The sequence below is a fragment of the Marmota marmota genome, unplaced genomic scaffold, assembly GCF_001458135.2.
Source record: "Marmota marmota marmota unplaced genomic scaffold, marMar, whole genome shotgun sequence".
NCBI lineage: Eukaryota > Metazoa > Chordata > Mammalia > Rodentia > Sciuridae > Marmota > Marmota marmota.
In genome coordinates this window covers 681,499-701,286 of record NW_026000221.1, presented here as the reverse complement: position 1 = coordinate 701,286, position 19,788 = coordinate 681,499, and the positions used below count along the sequence as shown (strand labels likewise).

The following is a 19,788-nucleotide window of genomic DNA, read 5'->3' as shown; positions in this document are numbered from 1 at the left end:
AGAAAAAAACAAAGATTAGTGAAAGTCCTATTCTATCAGACATTAAAATTTAGTATAAATCTAAGGTTATTCAATAAATACCAGACCAGTTAGTGAAACAACATAGAGGGCTACTTAAAATCAGTGTAAACCTATAGTTTTTCCTGGAAAAAAAGTGAAATTGGTTTTTTATCAGATACCACACACAAAAAAATTAAATGCTATGGGGATTAAAGATCCAATTTAAAAAAATAAAACTACATAGTTGGGCATGATGGCATATGCCTGGCTTCTTGGGACACTGAGGAAGGGAGATTGCAAGTTTGAAGCCAGTCTTGGCAATTTTGCAAGATCCTATCTCAAAATGAGAGGAAAAAAAAAAAAAAAACAGGGGGTTTGGGGATGTAGGTCAGTGGTAAAGTGTCCCTGGGTTCAATCCTCAGTACCACAAAAATAAATACAATTTTAGAAATAAAAATGAAATTAAAATTGAACTATATAAAATTCCAAAGGGAGGGCCGGGGTTGTGGCTCAGTGGTAGAGCACTTGCACAGCATGTGTGAGACACTGGGTTAGATTCCTAGCACCACATAAAAATAAACAAATAAATAAAGGTCCATCAATAACTAATAAAAATATTTTAAAAAATAAAATCAAATTCCAAAGGGAAAAATGTATTTGTATAGCCCCATTAAGTGGAAGCAAACCAGTGAAACAGAAAACCTAATAGCCAGAAAGAAAAAAAAAGTGCTATAAAAACATCAAATAGCCAGATATTGTGGCATACACCTGTAATCCCAGCTACTAGGGAGGCTGAAGCAGAAGGATCACCAAGTACAAGGCCAGCCTGGGCAACTTAGTGAGACCTGTTTTTAAAACATTAAATTAAAAAATGAAAAGAGCTTAGAGATATAGTAGAATGCCCAGTGGTAGAGCGCCTGAGCGCCTCTGGGTTCAAATCCTCAATGCCACAAAACGGGAGGGCAGGGAGACCAGCATTTGCTGTTTAAAACAAAATCAAATACCACAGCCTCCCTGGCACCTGCTGCCACCACCACTGCCTCCAGAAATGCAAATTAAAATAAGTTTCATTCCATCAGATTAATTAAAAAAAAAAGATATCTGAGACTAGCAGAAGTATGGGAAAAGGCATCCTATTAATGATTTTGGTAGAAATGAGCTGCCAAAATCCTTCTCGAAAATAGTCTAGTAGTCACTTTTAAAATTTAACAAGTATATTTGTTTAACTAGTGCTATGGTTTCAATGTGCCTCCCAAAGTTCAAGTGTTGGAAATTTAATCCCCAACACAATAGTGCTAGGAAGTAGGACCTTTAAAAGGTGTTTAGGTCATGAGGACAGGGATTAATGTCATCATCTCTGAAAGGGATCCTGATACAAGTATGAGTCAGTCTTCCTTCTCATGTTCTCTTACCCTTCCACCTTCTGTCACAAGGCCCTCTCCAGATGTGGACCCTCAACCTTGGACTTCCTAACCTCCAGAACTATAAGAAATAAATCTTTTCTTTATAAACTAACGGGTTTTGAGTATTCCATTACAGTAGCACAAAATGGACTAAGGTTTTCAGAAACCCCCATTTTTAGTACTTTTATTCTGCAGAAATTAAACCCCCACTATATCAGCAATATTCCCTTTATTCTTAGCCTCTAAATATTTTCTCCATCTTTACAGTCTAATTGAAACCTTGAGCCACTCATGGTGGCCCACCACTGTAATCCCAGCAACCCAGATGGCCTAGCCAGGATCAAAATTTTGAGAACAGCCTGCGCAACTTAGCAAGATCTTGTCTCAAAATAAAAAATTTTTAAAAGGCTGGGGATGTAGGAGGATCACCAAGTACAAGGCCAGCCTGGGCAACTTAGTGAGACCTGTTTTTAAAACATTAAATTAAAAAATGAAAAGGACTTAGATATATAGTAGAGCGGGCTGGGGATGTGGCTCAAGTGGTAGCCCGCTCGCCTGGCATGCGTGTGGCCGGCCCGGGTTCAATCCTCAGCACCACATACAAACAAAGATGTTGTGTCCGCCGAAAACTAAAAAATAATAAATATTAAAAATTCTCTCTCTTTAAAAAAAAAAAAAAAGAGATATAGTAGAGCGCCCAGTGATAGAACGCCTGAGCGCTCTTCATAAAACAAGCACCCCTGGTTTTAGTATCACCACCACCCCCAAATAAAAAAAGAAAGAAAAGAAAATGAAACTGCTTTTCTTAGAGGGCACTCTTTCCAGATATTCTCTCTCCCCCATATCAGTGGACATGGTTCATTTCTGTTTGGGGGTGGCCACTTTCACATAAAGGATACTAAGAGTTACCATGAGTGATATGTCTAGAATAAGAACCACACTTTTTGTCTTCCTCTGCTGAATTCTCCTTCTTAGAACTGCCATGTAAGGCTCAGGGTATAGTTCAGTGGTAAAGCACCTGCCTAGCACAGTCAAGTTCAATTCCCAGCACTGCAAAAATAAATAAATAAATAAATAAATAAATAAATAAATAAACCTGCTACATAGCTATTTCTACTGGCCCTTTTCCCATATGTGATGTTAAAAACAAATTAACACTTAAGAGCCAAAAAAGTAGTGCTAGGAAATAGGAAAGAGGAAATGCAATCCAGGTCAAATCTCAGATCATAATTAACATTGAATGTTACCTACAGATACTAGTTAACTCGGCAAAACTGGAACCTATTCCATTTGTTTACTGAGAGAATTCACCAGGAGAATTCACTGATAGAATGACTCTAGAATTATGTAGGCCAAAGTAAATGCTTAATAAATATTTAAACAACATCACAAAACACCTTTAAATCTCAAGGTTTCATCAGATTATACCAATCAATATCCTGTTCTTGTTGGGAAATCTGCTCACTCTAAATCACTGCCTTAAATTCTTTTAAAATTTTAGTTCCCAGTTGCCTGTCATCCTCTCCAACTCTACTAGTATCCTGGTGTTTTTACTATTTGCATAATTGTTCTAATACATTCAGCATTCTGCATCCATAAATTTAACCAATAGCAGATCACAAATACTCAGGGAGAAAAATGTGGTCTGTACTCAGTGTGGAGATTTGTTTTGGTCATTATTCTTTAAACAATACAGTATAACAACTATTTAATAGCATTTACATTGTATTAGGTATTATAAAATATACGGGAAGATATGCTTAAGTTATAAGCAAATACACTGCCATTTTATATAAGGGACTCAAACATCTTCAGATATGGATATCACTGGGGTTCTTGGAATCCACTCAGATAATAAGAGACATCTGTCTGTTCTCATTTTCCAAGTACTTCACGACTCTAGGATATAACACTAGTTTTCCTTCTATCTCACTTGCTACTTAAATCTTCTTTGTATGTTCTCATGACATCCTCCAAATGCTAAAGATTAAGTACCTCAGAGCTTAGCCCTCTTACCTTTTCTATGTTTTTTTTTTTTTTTTGGAGGGAAAGTACTAGGGGTTGAACCCTGGAGTGTTCTTCCACTGAGCTACACTTGAGAAGATCTCTGGCTAAATTAACCAGGCTGGCCTTGAATTTGTAATCCTCTTGCCTCAGTCTTCCAAATAGCTGAGATTACAGGACTGTGCCATTGTGCCCAGCTTCAAGCAGTTTCATGGCTTAAAATATTATCTATATATGGATAACACTCAAATTTGTATTGCCAATTACAGATTATTCTCTTGCACACAAGACTTCAGCTACCTACTAAGCATCTTCACTTGGATACCTAATAGAAATCTCAGACTTCACAGAACAAATCTAAACTCCTGATCTCACCCTTACATGGCTTCACTGGCATTCTTGTACTTTCAGTTAATGACTTCTACCCTTCCTATTACTCAGGGCAAAAATCTTTTTTTTTTTTTAATTTTTGCCAATGGGTTTTTCACTTTGTTTATTCATATGTGGTGCTAAGGATCGAACCCAGGCACACATGCTAGGCAAGTGTTCTACCACTGAGCCACAGCCCCAGCAAAAATCTTAAAAAAAAAAAGGTACCTCTAACTTCCTTTCTCACCAGGCAATCAATCTCTCAGAAAATCCCATCTACTCTACCTTAAAAAACAGACTCAGAATTCAGCAAATACTCAGCATTACCACCTCCTTACCCTTGCCCAAGCCTTTCGAAACCACTGGAAAAAAATCCTAATTGGTCTCTACTTCCTCCCTTACCTCACGGTCTCCTAAATATAGCAGCCAAAGTAACCCTATTAAATCATAAATCAAATCCTGTCATCATCCTATTCAAAACCTTCTCAAGGTTACCCACCTTACCTCAGAGTTAAACCCAAAACTCCTTACAATGGCTTACAAGGCATTCTACAGATGGTCTTATCACATCTTTCATCTCCTGCTATATACCTCCTTCCTCTCTTGGTTCAAGGCACACTGGCCTCCCTGCCATTCCTTGAAACCAAAAACCAAACCATGCCTCAGAGCTTCTGCACCTTTATTTCCTCTATCCAGAATACTCTTCCCTCAGCTATCTATGTGATTTGTTCCAACACTTCCTTCACAAATGACACTTAGTGATGTCTTCCCGTAATCATCTTATTTAAAATTAAACCCATTCCTCAAAATTCTTTATTTCTCACCACAGTACTAACCACTATCTAACATATTACACATTTCACTTGTTTATTTTATCTCCTGTCTCTTCCCCCTAGAATATGTTTACTGTACCACTGCATTCTGTGCCTAGAACTTTAGCACAGAGTAGGTGGCTGAATAACAGTTGACTGAGAATGGGATAAATCTATATGTACAAGGATGTATTTATTTAGTGAATTAGAATTATACATAATAGTGGGATTCACTATGCCATATTCACAGGAATATTCACTGCAGCATTATTTGTATGACCACAAATAACAAAAATAACATTATTATCCATAATGTTTTTAAGTAACTACAAAGTAATAATAAAGTTTAACATTCAAGTTTTTAATATTTCCTAGTGCTTTAGATATGGTAACATTTAAACACTGAAACAATCCTGTGAATAGGTAATATATTATTAATCCATGGATGAAAAAACTAAGGCACAGAGAGGTTAAGTGATATGCTCAGGTCACAAAACTAGTAAGTGGAGATCCAGAATTCAAATCCAGGAAGCCTTATTCCAAAGTTAATCTTCCTAGCCTCTTATTATGATCTGCTTTCATAAGTCAAATATGATCATATCCCTATAAAACAATGAGAGCAGAACTTCTCTTACCCAGTAAGAATGAAAAGTCATATAAAGCAAGGAATAAAAATATGCTATACATTCTTATTTAAGATGAAAATAAAGTATAAATGTTTATGCAGCAATTTTTTTTTTTTTTTTAAATAAAAGCTACCCTTTTCAGGGCTGGAGTTTTAACTCAGTGGAAGAGCACTTGCCTAGCATGTGTGAGGCATGGGGTTCACTTCTCAGCACCAAATATAAATAAACAAAATAAAGTCCATCAACAACTAAAAAATATTTTAAAAAATAAAATTAAAATAGGCCTACCCTTTTCTTCAGGGAATGGCTACACTGGTATTCCTTGTACTTTCTAGCAAAACCACACTGACTGGATTTCTTTAAGTGTAGTGCAACCTTAAAACAAATGCCAAGCAGTCGTGCACAATCTTCTACCTCAGTGATTTTTCCAAAAGTCATTTACAGACATCTTGCCCACACCTAAGTCAATTACAATTTTTTTCAGCAACTTATCCTTATACAGCCTTTCTAAAGCCATAAAAAGTTTTCATATAAACTATGTACTGGTATTTTATTGGTTTATGTAATAGTTAATTAAATTTATATAACAAACAGCATCACACACTAATTTAGGAATAAACACAATTGACTCCCTGTCAAGAGTACAATTCAACTGATGAGAGCAGAAACACTTAAATATATTAGAAAATGGAGGATAGTCTTTTTCAACTCATCAGTCCAGTGACAGGGTAAGAGATTCTACATTAAGAATTTATAGATGTGCACATATATTAGAAAAAAGTATACAAAGACATGCAACATACCCCAAATTAAAACTAGAAGAATGAGACTTAATTGTTTAATATAGGTATATGTGGCTAACCTACAAGCATGCATTACTTTTTTTTTTTTTTTTAGTACCAGGGATTGAACTCAGGGGCACTCAATCACTGAGCCACATCCCCAGCTCTATTTTTGTATTTTGTTTAGAGACAGGATCTCATTGAATTGCTTAGCACCTCACTGTTGCTGAGGCTGGCTTTGAACTTGGGATTCTCCTGCCTCAGTCTCCCGAGCCTCTGGGATTATAGGCAAGCCACTGGTATTACAAGCGTGTGACACCACGCCGGGCTAAAATAGGTTTGTTTTTTAAAGTAAAAAAAAGAAATCAAATGCTGTAAACTAGATGAAAGTATTAACAATTTATAAAAGAAGAAAGAGACTCAATGAAGGGAGAACTTGCCTGAAATTGCAGAATTCACCAGAAGCTAAACTGAAAGGCTCTAATTGTATATGCCTAGAGTTTCAAAGCTCACATTTCTCCACAATGTCAAATTCATTGCCCGCCTCAAAAAAACAAACAAACAAACAAAAAAACCCTCAGATGACTATGAATTTTTATTTTTGGTGCCAGGGATTGAACCCAGGGCCATTTAATTGAGCCACATCCAAACCCTTTTTATTTTGCGACAGGGTCTCAATATATTGCTGAGGTTGGCCTCAAACTTGTGATCTTCCTGCCCATCCTCCCCAAGTCGCTTGTTGGGATTACCAGGGTGTGCCATCACAGCCATCTTGAATTTTTAAATACACAAAAAAAGCATCATATATTTGTTTTTTCCTGCTAGGTAACTAATGAAGCACACTGAAAGATTTTCAAAATGAGTATAAACTTGATTCTACAGCTCAATTCAGGCTTTACTTGCTATAATTCAAAAGAATGAGGACAGCCAGGTATGGTAGTACACATCTGTAATCCCAACTACCCAGGAGGCTGAGGCAGGAGGATCACAAGTTTAAAGCCAGCCCTGGAAACTTAGCAAGACCATGTCTCGATATAAAAAAATAAAAAGGACTGGGGATGTTGCTCAGTGGTAGAGGAAAAAGAAAGAATGGGTCATAATACCGTACTATACATTTAAAAGGAAATTTTTCTTTACTCCTGATAAAAGCAGAAAAGAGATCACTTCTTCCTCCAGGGGCAATTGCATAGCTCATTTAGTTTCTTCTCTCTCTGTCCATATTATCATTGTCTAGGTGTTCAACAGCAATAAAGCTCTTAGGGAAGTCACTATATATGGATATTTGGGGAATGGACTCCTTTCATATCCCTGCATTAGTTCTCCTTATAACACACGCCCCTATTCTCTCCCATTGAAATATCTTAAAACAAACACCTAAACTAGGTATTGATACTCAACTGATTCCAAAATAAACAGAAGCAATGGAGAACTACAAAAAAATCTTAGAAATATCAGATGGGCTGAGAAACATGATAAATATACTTTAGGGAGTTCCAATCAAATTACATGTCACAAAAAAAAATAAAATAGAAGAAAACTTGAGATTTCCAAAATATTTTACTTTCACTAATCTCAATGTATCAAATGAGGAAATTGAGAGCCAGCTCCTAGCAAGCAGCATCATACTGTTCTATTCTGACCCTGTGGAGATTCTAAGTAAGAGTTGAATACTGTTTCTGAAGCAAACAGATATCTAATGTTGTCACTCTCTGGTTGAAAAAAACTTTTGATGGTTTCCCATGCCTACAGATTCAGAAGTTTAAACCATTGTGTAGAGGTAAACTGTTGTACAGCAGTTAAAAGCCCAAGAAAGGCTCTGGAAAGATGGACCTGAGTTTAAATATGACACCATCACATACTAGCTATATAAGCTAAGCATATCACTCTAAAGCTTCATGTCCTTCATCTTTAAAATAGGTACTGTGACAGTTGGAGCCTGAGTATTAAATGAGATTAGTATATTTTTTTGTTAAATGTTTAGCAAAATGCTTACAACTTTGTAAATACTTAGTAAATAGTATTCTACCTGAGTGCCTGAGCACTAAGATTTTTCCTAATACTGACAAATAAATGAATATTTAGCACATTTCATATTAGGAAATAAATGTAATACTAACTTTAGTTCTTTTCTAAAGTAAATAATGATAAACAGCAGCAATACTGTTTGAGAGCATTTAACTGTTTAGAATGCCCTTCTAATATCCATAAACTCGTTTGTTCTCCACAACATCCTCAAGGGAGTAGACACTTTTAAAATATGCAGACAGGAGAACTGCTAACAAAACCCTGGTTATCCACCCTAATGGTCTCCTACAACCAGATTCTCCAGCTGAGAGGTGAAGTGCTTAGTGCCAAATGTTCTTAACGTAAAATTCACTAAAATGCAGATTCCTCAAGTATAGTCAAGCACAGGAGTCTAGGAATGAGCCGAGGTGTAACAAACCCCTCAGAAGCCGTCGACGATCATATTTATGTTGTACTGTTTCGGTATATGGTGTCCTCCCACAACTACAGAGCAGGAGCCAGGCCTGTGTGTAGGTGTTTCCTCCCCCACCACAGCCCGCAACACAAGACCTGGTACCAAAGAGGCCCTGGGTGAATGTTTGTGGAAATAGTACGGGACAGTGGTGGAAATGATCCGGAAACCTGGATCCACGCCAACTCTGAGATAGGAATTATGCATTTCGGGCAGATCTAGAGTCTTTGGGCGGAGATGGTCTGACAGGTAACTAGGTTGACAAGGATGATTGAGAACTAGCTCCGCAAAGAGAAACGAGGAAAGCTGACCCGCTGAGGGTAGAGGGGCACGCAGAAGATGCGCCTGGCTGGCAGAGATTGCTAGAAGGCTGAGACCCGACAGAGGCTCGGAGACTAGGGGAATCCGGACAGTTGGCATCTGAGGGGGGGGGGGCTCCTGCTGGTCTGAGAAAGAGCCCGGACCCAATCTGAGTTAGGAGGGTTATGCGATCCTCTAGGGGCCCACTCCCCATCCCGCGGGGACATCTGCTGCGCCGACTACTCGCTGCTACCTGAAACTGCAGCAGCTTCTCTGTCTGCTCCTGGGTTAGATCCCGTTCCTCAGGCGCCGCCATTTTGCCGCCGCCTCTACGCTCCTGACCCGTCCGCACCGTCACCCGCCGGAAGTGACCTCAGGCGCAACCACTTCCGGTCTGAACGGTCGCCGGCACGCAACTGCGTGTGCGCGCGCTGGCTCACACGCCCCTTCCTCAGCCTGCAACCCGAGGGCGCTACTCTCCGGTCAATGCCGAACAATTCCGGAAACTGCCGAGGGGCTGTCGGTACTAGTCGCCCTTTGGATTCAAGCCTCGAACGGTGACGGGAGTCCCAAGATTCCTGAGTGTAACGCAGAGAACCGAAGGGGCTTGACTGTGTTTCGGAGAGGTCCCAAATGGCGTTCGGCCGATTTGGATTGCTCCCTAACCATCTTCCAATCACTTCCGATAATCCTGAAGGATTCTCAGCAAATCGTGACCGTTGGGAAATGTCGGCCGTTGACACTTGATTCACGTCCTGACTGTTCAAAAGTTCCGGATCGTCTCTCGCGAGGCTCCGAAAGTCTGAATGCTGGTGGGGCGTTTCCGCCGCCGCCTTCGTACAGGAAGCTGTGGGAAAGCTTTTTGTTTAAATTGCGATCTCCGCATCATTTGGCAGGAGTGTTTGGACCTGGCTTCCTGTCTGTTGATGGTGCTCCCGTATATTGGGGGAGCTTTCCAAAACCTTGTAGCCAAGTTACCTTAGCTTCAAGCTTTCTCAGGTCATTCTGCACTTAGCGCCAAGGGCCTAGACCAGTGGCCCCTACAGCCCAAGAAGGATCCCAGGACTTGGTTCAGGAGAGTTAGGTTCAAGTTCTAGTTACCACCTTGCAAATGCTGGGCGTCCTTCGGCTAACCTCTTGGGCTCCATCTTACCAATGATTGAATAAGATTTTCCCCTAGAGCCCTGACATACCGCCTCTATTCATTTCCCTTGGAGAAGGTTCCTTACCCTTTTCATAACTAACTTCCATACCCTTTTCATATGCTATTTCTGTTTTACCCCACCTCTGAGTCTCTACTTCCCTTGCAAAAAGAGAAGCCTAACACTTCTCCTTAGATCTCCCATTTTCGTTACTGCTACTTGATGCAAAGAGCTGGGTTTGGTACACACTTTTCCACTGCCATATTAAATATAAATATAAATTTGTGGGGCTGGACATGGTGGCAACAGGGGCACTTAACCACTGAGCGCATTTTTTTTTTTTAATCTTTTTTTTTTTTTTTTAAGAGAGAGTGAGTGAGGGAGAGAGAGAGAATTTTAATATTTATTTTTTGGTTTTCGGCGGACACAACATCTTCATTTGTATGTGGTGCTGAGGATCGAACCCGGGCCGCACGCATGCCAGGCAAGCGCGCTACCGCTTGAGCCACATCCCCAGCCCCACCACTGAGCCCATTTTTATATTTTATTTAGGGATAGGGTCTCTCTGAGTTGCTTAGGTCCTCACTTTGAACTCGAGATCCTCCTGCCTCAGGCTCTGAATTGCTGGGATTACAGGCATACACCACCAAGCCAGGCATCATTTTCTATTTTGAGAGGACTCTCTAGGTTACTGAAGCTGGCCTTGAGCTTGTGATCCTCCCATCTCACCCTTCTGAGTTGAGGTGATTACAGGCCAACACCATAGTGCCCAGTGGGAGTTTTTCCTCTTAACACTACCATGCCACTGCCAGCAAGGAATTTGGCCTCCTGGACCCCACCTTCCATTATAATCCCCACCCCTGCTAACAGAAAGTGCTTTGAACTTCAGTAAATTCTCTCAAGGGTTAAGTTAAAGAATAGAAGGACTTGCCGGGTACAGTGGCGCACACCTGTAATCCCAGTGACTCCAGAGGCTGAGACTGGAGGATCGTGAGCCAGCTTCAGCAAAAAGTGAGGTGCTAAACAACTCATTGAGACCCTGTCTCTAAATGAAATACAAAAAATAGGACTGGGAATATGGTTTAGTGGTTGAGCTCCCCTGAGTTCAATCCCTCTTGCAAAAAAAAAAGAAAAAAAAAACCCAGAATGGAAGAACTTATATTTTGCTTATTTTCTTTCTAGTCTTGATCAGGTTTCAGCAATAAAATGGAGCCCTTGCTCAATGGGCTACAGTCATCTGCTGGGTATTAACCAAAAGATGGGCTTACAATTGTAAATATGTGCCTCTCTCAAAAAAGTGGTGGCATTGGCATAACCTGGGGGTGGAGTAGGCCTCCAGATATCGAGGGTTCACCGGTGGGCTAGGGATACAGTTGGTAAAGTGCTTACCTCACATACACAAGGCCCTGGGTTCAATTGCCAGCACCACAAGAAAAAAAAAGAAAATGAGGTCATCCATATGGCATTTGTGCAGGCCCAACCAGAGAGCCAGTGTAGAGATTCAGTATTTCTGACAAAAATGGCCTTCAAATCCTTGAAAAATAATCTAGGCAGTCCAGGTTTTGTAAAGGTGGTCCACTTTATGGTTTGAACATAGCCATTGCTGCTCTGCCACTGCGACTTTTTTTTTTTTTTTTGGTACCAGGGACTGAACTCAGGGGCACTCTGAGGGCACCACTGAGCCACATCCCCAGCCCTATTTTGTATTTTATTTACTGACAGGGTCTCACTGAGTTGCTCAGCACTTTGCTTTTGCTGAGGGTGGCTTTGAACTCTCAATCTCCTGCCTCAGCCTCTAGAGTCACTGTAATTACAAGGTGTGTACCACCACACCCTGTGCCATTTATTTTTTAAAAGACATTTATTTCTCTTCCTCTCTCCCCTGCTCCTCCCTAATCTCTCCCTCTCCCTAATCTCAGGGGAAATAGGATTCCCTTTCTTCCCCATCGTAGGCAGTTATCTGTCCTTGAACACTTATAGGAAGGAAATAATTCAAACTTTGGGTTTGGCTCCAGAAGATCTCAGAAATGACTATCTCCCAAATTAACAAATTAATACAAACTCTGGACAGAACACATGGAATGTAGCCTTTGAGTCACCTCTTTAAAAGCCCCCTGCTTCCCTTGATGGGTAAATCCCTGCGCTTCTCCTTTGCTATCAAAGCAATAAACCTTTTTCCTTTTTCTCAAACCGCGTCTTGTTATTGGATTGGCATGGGGACAAGGACTGAGGTTTAAGGAACAAATTTGGTACCCCAGGTGGAACCCCAGAGCAGCCCCCACTCCAGCTTTCTTGGGCAGGCCTAACTCTCCAAGGAACCCCACTTCCATGCTGAGTTCCTGAGTTTGGCTAATTTCACTTAGCCTGATATTCTCCATTTCCATTACTGGCAATGCCATAATTTCATTCTTTTTCATGGCTAAGTAGAACTCCATTGTATACATATACTATAATTTCTTTTTTTTTCTTTTAAAGAGAGAGAGAGAGAGAGAGAGAGAGAATTTTTAATATTTATTTTTCAGTTTTTGGCGGACACAACATCTTTGTTTGTATGTGGTGCTGAGGCTCGAACCCGGGCCGCACGCATGCCAGGAGAGCGCGCTACCGCTTGAGCCACATCCCCAGCCCCCTATAATTTCTTAATCCATTCATGTAGTGACAGGCATCTGGGTTGATTTCATAATTTAGCTATTGTGGGGCTGGGGGTGTAGCTCAAGCGGTAGCGCACTCGCCTGGCGTGCGTGCGGCCTGGGTTCGATCCTTAGCACCACATACAAACAAAGATGTTGTGTCGGCCAAAAACTAAAAAATAAATATTAAAATTCTCTCTCTCTTCTCTCTCTTTAAAAAAAAAATAATTTAGCTATTGTGAATTGTGCTGCTATAAACGATGTGGCTGTGTCACTGTAGTATGCCAATTTTACATCTTTTGGGAAAATATCCAGGAGTGGATAGCTGGGTCATATGGTGGTTCCATTCCTAGTTTTTTGAGGACTCTCCAAAATGCTTTCCAGAGTGCTAGTACTAGTCTGTTGTCCCACCTACAATATACAAATGTTGCTTTCTCCCCACAATCTCACTATAATTTATTGTTGTTTTATTCTTGATATTTGCCAATCTAACTGGAGTGAGATTTTCTCCCATTCTGTAGGCTCTGTCTACACACTGTAATTATTTCCTTAGCTGTGCAGAAACTTTTTAGTCCAATGGCATCCCATTTATTAATTGTTGGCTTTTTTTTTCTTGTGCTTTTGGGGTCTTCTTAAGGCAATCTGTGCCAGCACCTATATGATAGAGTGTTGACCCTAGGTTTTCTTCTAGCAGTTGTAATGTTTCTGTTCTAATTCCTAAGTCTCTGATCCATTTTGATTCAAGCTTTGTGCAGGGTGAAATTGAAAAACCAGCCTCTACCTCAGCAAAGCCTGTCCAAGGAAGGGGACGTGACCCTTGTCCTTGGAAAGACCCACAGAGCACTCCTAGGCACATACCCACCCTGCTGAGTTGTTTATCTACAAGTAACAGGAGAGATCTGCTGCTCCAGGTGTCCCTGACTCAGTCGGGCTAGGTGGGGACCCATAGCAACCCCCTAGCAGCCACCAATCAGCATGAGACAGGGAAATACCTAGGATGCCAGATGACCCTCCCAGTAGTTTATGGTGGTTGATAACGTGTTGGAAAACCACGTAGTTCAGCACGAACATCCCTCTTGGCTTAAACCAATCAGTTCAAAAGAATCCCCCTCTTGTAGTAACCAATCACCCTTATCCAACTTGTTCCCACCAGTGAATGTGCTAATCATATTTTAGAGTTGTTTTATGATTTTCCCCGCTGTGTGTGATGATTTGCTAAGAGATGTTATGATGTATGTGAAGTCCCTGCCTTCCCCAAAGAGTGTATAAAATTGCTGCAAACCCTGGGCTGGGGCCTCTCAGCGTCACCAGTTGCTGTGTGTGTGCAGAGGACCATGCTAGCTCGCAATAAACACCTCTTTGCTGCTTACATAGATCTTGGTCTCTGGTGGTCTTTTGGGGGTCCCGAATTCAAGCATAACAAAATATAAAAGTCTAATTTCATTTTTCTACAGATAGCTACCCTTTGTTTAAAAGGCTGTCTTTTCTCCAAGTTATATTTTTGGCACCTTTGTCAAATATCAGAGGGCTATGGGCTTGAGGGTTTCTATCTGTATCTTCAATTCTATTCCATTGGTTTTCATTTATATTTTGGAGCCAATATCATGCTGTTTTAATTATTACAGCTCTGTAGTATAATTTCAGATTGGTATTGTGATACCTCCTGCTTTACTTTTCTTGCTCAGTATTGCTCTGGCTATTCTGGATCTCTTATTGGTCCAAATAAATTTAATAATTGTTTTTCCTAATTCTGCAAAGAATGTCAGGGAATACCAGCATCTTGATTGCTGAGTAATGAGATGTCAGCCACAGTTTTTTTTTTGTTGTTGTTGTTGTTGTTGTTTGTTTGTTGTTATAATATTAAATATCCTCAGGCTTCTGGGAAAATATTTGAAGTTAGGTTTGGATAGCTAGGCTTGGTGATGCACACATGGTAGTCCCAGACTCTAAAGGCTGTGGCAGGAGGATTGCTAGTTTGAGGCTAGCCTCAGCAACTTAACATACCCTGTCTAAAAATAAAAGGGCTTGGGGCACAGTGTATTTCAATGATAGAGCACCCCTGGATTCAACCCCTAGTACCACAAGGGGGATAAAAACACCTCCAAATTAGGTTTTGGAGCCAAGTTTACTTTATGCAGATCACAAAGTATATTTCAAGTTCTTCAGGGAGATCTGAGTACAAACTCTGATGCCACCATTAATTGACCATGTGAATTTGTCAATTCTTCGTTTGTTCACCCTTCAGCTGTAAACACACTAATATTACACCCATCACACACGGCAGTGGCAAGCATTAAATCAGAGAGAAGCTGGGTCCCATGATGCCTTGAATCCCAGTGACTTGGTAGGCGGGCAGGAGGATTGCAAGTTCAAGACTAGCCTCACCAATTTAGTGAGACCCTGTCTCAAAATATAAAATAAAAATGACTGGGCTGGGGATGTGGCTCAAGTGGTAGCGCGCTCACCTGGCATGCGTGTGTCCCGGGTTCGATCCTCAGCACCACATACAAACAAAGATGTTGTGTCCACCGAAAACTAAAAAAAATAAATAAATATTTTAAAAAAATGACTGAGGATGTAGCTCAGTGTTTAAACATCCCTGGTTCAATCTCAGTATAAATAAATAAATAAGAGGATATGAAAAGTTCATATCCTAATCCTAGCTACCCTTGCACACTTGGGGAGAGGATCAAATTGAATAATGAATTAAAAAGAGGCTTTGTCATTGCTAAAGCCCTTTACAGAAGGCAGCTTTTTGTTACTCTATACTAATTAGTTTGATTTGGGGGGGGGCGGGTACCAGAGATTGAACTCAGGGGCACTCAACCATTAAACCACATTCTCAGCCCTACTTTGTATTTTATTTACAGACAGGGTCTCACTGAGTTGCTTAGCACCTCACCATTACTGAGGCTGGCTTATAAACTCAATGTCCTCCTGTCTCAGCCCCCTAAATGCTGGGATTACAGACGCCACTGTGCCCGGTTTATTCCTGATCTTAAAGGAAGAGCATTCTGTCTTTTACTATTAAGTTTAAGGTTGTTCTTTATTAGTTTGAGGACGTTCCCTTTGATTTGTAGTTTGCTTAGAGTTATTTTGTTGTTGGTTCTTTCTTTCTCCCCTTCCTCCTTTCCTCCTTCCTCCCTCCCTTCCTTCTTTCTTCCTTCTTTTCAAACTAGGTCTCACTATGTTGCCCAGGTTGACTAAAAGCTCACGGGCTCAAGACATCTTTCAGCCTCAGTTTCCTGAGTCGCTGGGACTTCAGGTGTGCCCCCCTGTGCTGGCTCTTGCTAAGAGGAATTCATATTAGATTTAGTCAGGTTCATTTTTCTGTATTGAGATGATACACTGTTTCTCTTTTGGTTTGTTAATAAGGTGAATCATATTGATTAATTATTTTAAAATTGTTGTAAAGATATATAATAAAATTTTTACTGGGCTGGGGCTGTAGCTCAATGGCAGAGTGCTTACCTAGCATGCGTGAGGCACTGGGTTCAATCCTCAGCCCCACATAAAAAATAAAATAAAGGCATTCTGTCCATCTATAACTAAAAAAAAAGAATTTAATTTTACTATTTGGACCATCCTACAGTATACAATTCAGTGGCATTTAGCAAAATACTGTGCAACCATCACCACTATCTAGTTCTGAAACATTTTCATCATCCCAAAAGAAAACCCTGTATCCATAAGAATTCACTCCCCATTTACCACTCCCCAGTACCTTGCAACAGCTAATCTATACTCTGTCTCTATGAATTAGTCTTTTCTGGATATCTGATATGAATGGAATGATATAACCTGTGAGCTGGCATGGTGGCACACACCTGTAATCCCAGCGACTCTGGAGCAGAGGTAGGAGGATCCCAAATTCAAGGCTAATTTCAGAAAATTAGCAAAACCCTGTCTCAAAGTAAAAAATAAAAAGCATTAGGGTTATAGCTCTGTGGGAAAATGACACTAGGTTCAGTTTCCAGTACAAAAAAAAAAAAAAAGTTACAAATGAAAAAGCCATAGTGAGCATTATATTCAATGGTGAAAAAGTCTTCTAAGATCAGGAACATGGAAAGTTTGGGATTTTTTTTGTTGTTGTTGTTGTTTTACATAGAGTCTCACTAAGTTGCTGAGGCCCTCACTAGGTTGCTGAAATTGGCCTCAAACTTGCAATCCTTCTGTCTCAGCCTCCTGACTTGCTGAGTTGCTGGGATTATAGGCATTCATAGGCATGTGCCACCATGCCCGGCTAAGCATGTCCACTTTCACCATTTCTATTCAACATAGTACTGGAAGTCCCAGGCAGGGAATTAGATAAGAAAAGAAACAAAAGGCATCTAAATTGAAAAAGAAGAAGTAAAATTATATCTGTTTACAGTGATATGCTCTTATGTGTATAAAATCCTAATGATTCTACAAAAAAAAATTTTTTTTAACTAAAATTCAGCAAAATAGTAGGATATAAAATCAATTCAAGAATACCAGTTGCATTTCTTTACATTAACAATGAGCAATTTAAAAAAACAAAGAAGCCTGACCAGGTGGAGGCGGTGCATACCTGTAATCCCAGCAGCTCTGGAGGTTGAGGCAGAGGATCTGGAGTTCAAAGCCAGCCTCAGCAAAAGGGAGGTGCTAAGCAACTCAGTGGACCCTGTCTCTAAATAAAATACAAAAATAGGATGGGGATGTGGCTCAGTGGTTGAGTGCCCCTGAGTTCAATCCCCAGTACAGAAGAAGAAGAAGAAGAAGAAGAAGAAGAAGAAGAAGAAGAAGAAGAAGAAATAATAATAATAATAAAGGAAACAGGGCTGGGGATGTGGCTCAAGTGGTAGCGCGCTCGCCTGGCATGCGTGCAGCCCAGGTTCAATCCTCAGCACCACATACGAACAAAGATGTTGTGTCCGCCAAAAACTAAAAAATAAATATTAAAAAAATTCTCTCTCTCTCTCCCTCTCTCTCTCTCTCTCAAAAATAAATAAATAAATAAAGGAAACAATTTCATTTAAATAGCATAAAAGAGAATAAAGTACATAGGAATGAAGTTAATCAATGAAGTGAAAGACTTCTACCATAACAACAGCAAATTGTTGCTAAGAGAAATTGAAAAGATATTAATTAATGGAAAGACATCCCATAGTCAAGTATTGAACAACTTAATATTGTTAGGGTGGCAATATAACTGAGTACAATAGCACTTGTCTATAATCCCAAATACTTGGGAGACTGAGGCAGGAGGGTTGCAAGTTCAAAGTCAGCCTCAACAACTTAGGAAGACCCTCTCTCAAAATCAAAATAAAAGAGCTTGGGATGTAACTAATCATTGGTAGAGCGCCCTGGGGGTTAAATCCCCAGCACCATAAATACATAAAATTAAACATGAAAATTTCCATATGTTCTATGAATTACATTTTGGAGTATAAATTCCAAAGAATTGCAAGCAGGGTCTAAAAGAGATATGTTATTCTTGGGCTGGGGCTATAGCTCAGTTGGTAGAGTGCTTGCCTTGCATGCACAAGGCCCTGGGTTCAATCCCCAGCACCCCCGCCCCCACAAAAAAAGAGATATGTTATTCTCATATTCAGAGCAGCATTTTCACAATAACTCAGATGTGGAAGCAACTCTAACAGATAAGATAAGCAAAATATGATATATAAATACAACAGAATTTAGCTTTAAAAAGGAAGGAAATTGTGACATATGCATCTAATATGGTTGGAATTTGAGGCTACTATGCTAAAGTGAAATGAGCCAGTTATGCAAAGACAAATACTGTATGATTTTATATGTGGTATTAAGACTACTCAAAATCATAGAGATATTAGGGTACCATTGCCAACGCCTGTAGTCACAGCCACTTGGGGGGCTGAGGAAGGAGGATTTCAAGTTCAAAACCAGCCTCAGCAACTTAGGGAGTATAAGGTCCTTGCTTAGCATCTGCACACCCATCTTAAGTGACAGCTGCCATTCTGAGAAAAATTTTGCTTTCCTGCCCAAGGGCCTTTCTGAGAAAGGCTCACCATTCCCTCATACCAACCCAATGCTTCACCACAACATTAGGACCTGCCCAGCTTTAATCCCTGAGCCTGCCCCATAAAGGTTCTGAACCCTAAGCCTGTATTGCCTCTCTATGTCTATGGAGAGATGGCCTCTTTTTTGTCAGCTCTGACAAATAAACTCTCATATGTATCTCTGCCTGGTCTCCATCGTCTTTCATTTCTCACTTGCCTGTCTCTCGTTTCCTCACTTTCCTTTCAGGGAGGCACTAAGCAACTCAGCAAGACCCTGTCTCTAAGTAAAATGTAAAGCAAGGCTGGACATGTGGCTCAGTGGTTAAGATCTTAGGTTCAATTCTCAGTGATACAGGTCTTGGAAATCAGGATCCAGTCCTTGCCCCTGCATCCCCCACCCCGTGCTGAAGATTAAACACCGAGAAACACTCAGGCAAGTATAGAATGCAAGTTTTTAAGGAGACAGATCAGAGATAGCCGACTACTCCAACTTTTCTAGAGAAGTTGGGACCCAGAGCTGGATGCCCTCAGAATGGGTGTATCTTACCTTTTTATAAATCCCAGATTTCCTGCCCCCCCCACCTTCTCTTTCTATCACCCTGCAAAGGCAGCAAAAGAGCATCGCAGGGGATAATCATTTAGCAACTCCCTGTGTTGGGAGGAGCCATTCCCTATTCCCAGAGGTGTTAACAACCAGTTGAGGTGGTCATGGTGGGAGGGCTCTGGAGGTGTTAGTGACCCATTTCCTTTTCTTTGATAATTAGCCCTCATCTTTCTGATCCTCTGGTGCTTGCACTGACTACCTGTCCTTTGCCCCTGTCTCACCAGTACCAAAAACAAAAACAAAATCATAGACAGCTACAGTGGAGTTTACATGTAATCTCAGATACTCAGGAGGTTGAAATGATAGACCCAACCTGATCTTTTCTTAAAATTGGGAGCAATCTCGCCACAAAGCCATGAAAAGATAATTTCGGCTTTACTATAAATTACTGCAAATTCTGAATCTGCTTGGAATGCCTGCCCGTGCCTTGAACTCACCCATGCCTGGCTCTCTGACCAGAGAGCAGCCCTCTCTGAAACTTTAGTGACACCTCATAAATATCGGCCTTCCCTGGCCAGATAACGACCCTCTCTGAGGCTCTAATGGTCCTCATAAATTCTGATGTTGGGGCCAGCAAAAAAATGTAAACTACCATTAGTGTGATGCTCGTCAGAGTTCTGTTATCTGTAACCCCCCTT

The 19,788-nt window shown here is 40.5% G+C and overlaps 1 protein-coding gene and 1 non-coding gene across 4 annotated transcripts in view; one reads left to right on the top strand and one right to left on the bottom strand.

Annotated features, from left to right (window-relative positions):
• The window catches only part of Faf2 (Fas associated factor family member 2), a 62,540-nt gene extending 52,980 nt beyond the window's left edge, over positions 1-9,560 (bottom strand). For 2 of the 3 annotated variants that reach the window (XR_007343511.1, XM_015488510.2), the window contains exon 1: positions 9,026-9,560. Coding sequence is in view for 2 of the 3 variants with exons in the window: in XM_015488510.2 (XP_015343996.1) it covers positions 9,026-9,088 (63 nt within the window). In the remaining variant the exon portion in view is untranslated. The remainder of the gene's footprint in view (positions 1-9,025) is intronic. The other variant, XM_048792266.1, reaches the window with a different exon arrangement.
• Positions 9,561-18,009: 8,449 nt separating this feature from the next.
• Positions 18,010-18,082, top strand: Trnaa-ugc. Its single transcript has one exon. It is a non-coding gene; the product is annotated as a tRNA-Ala (tRNA).
• Positions 18,083-19,788: the final 1,706 nt, after the last annotated feature.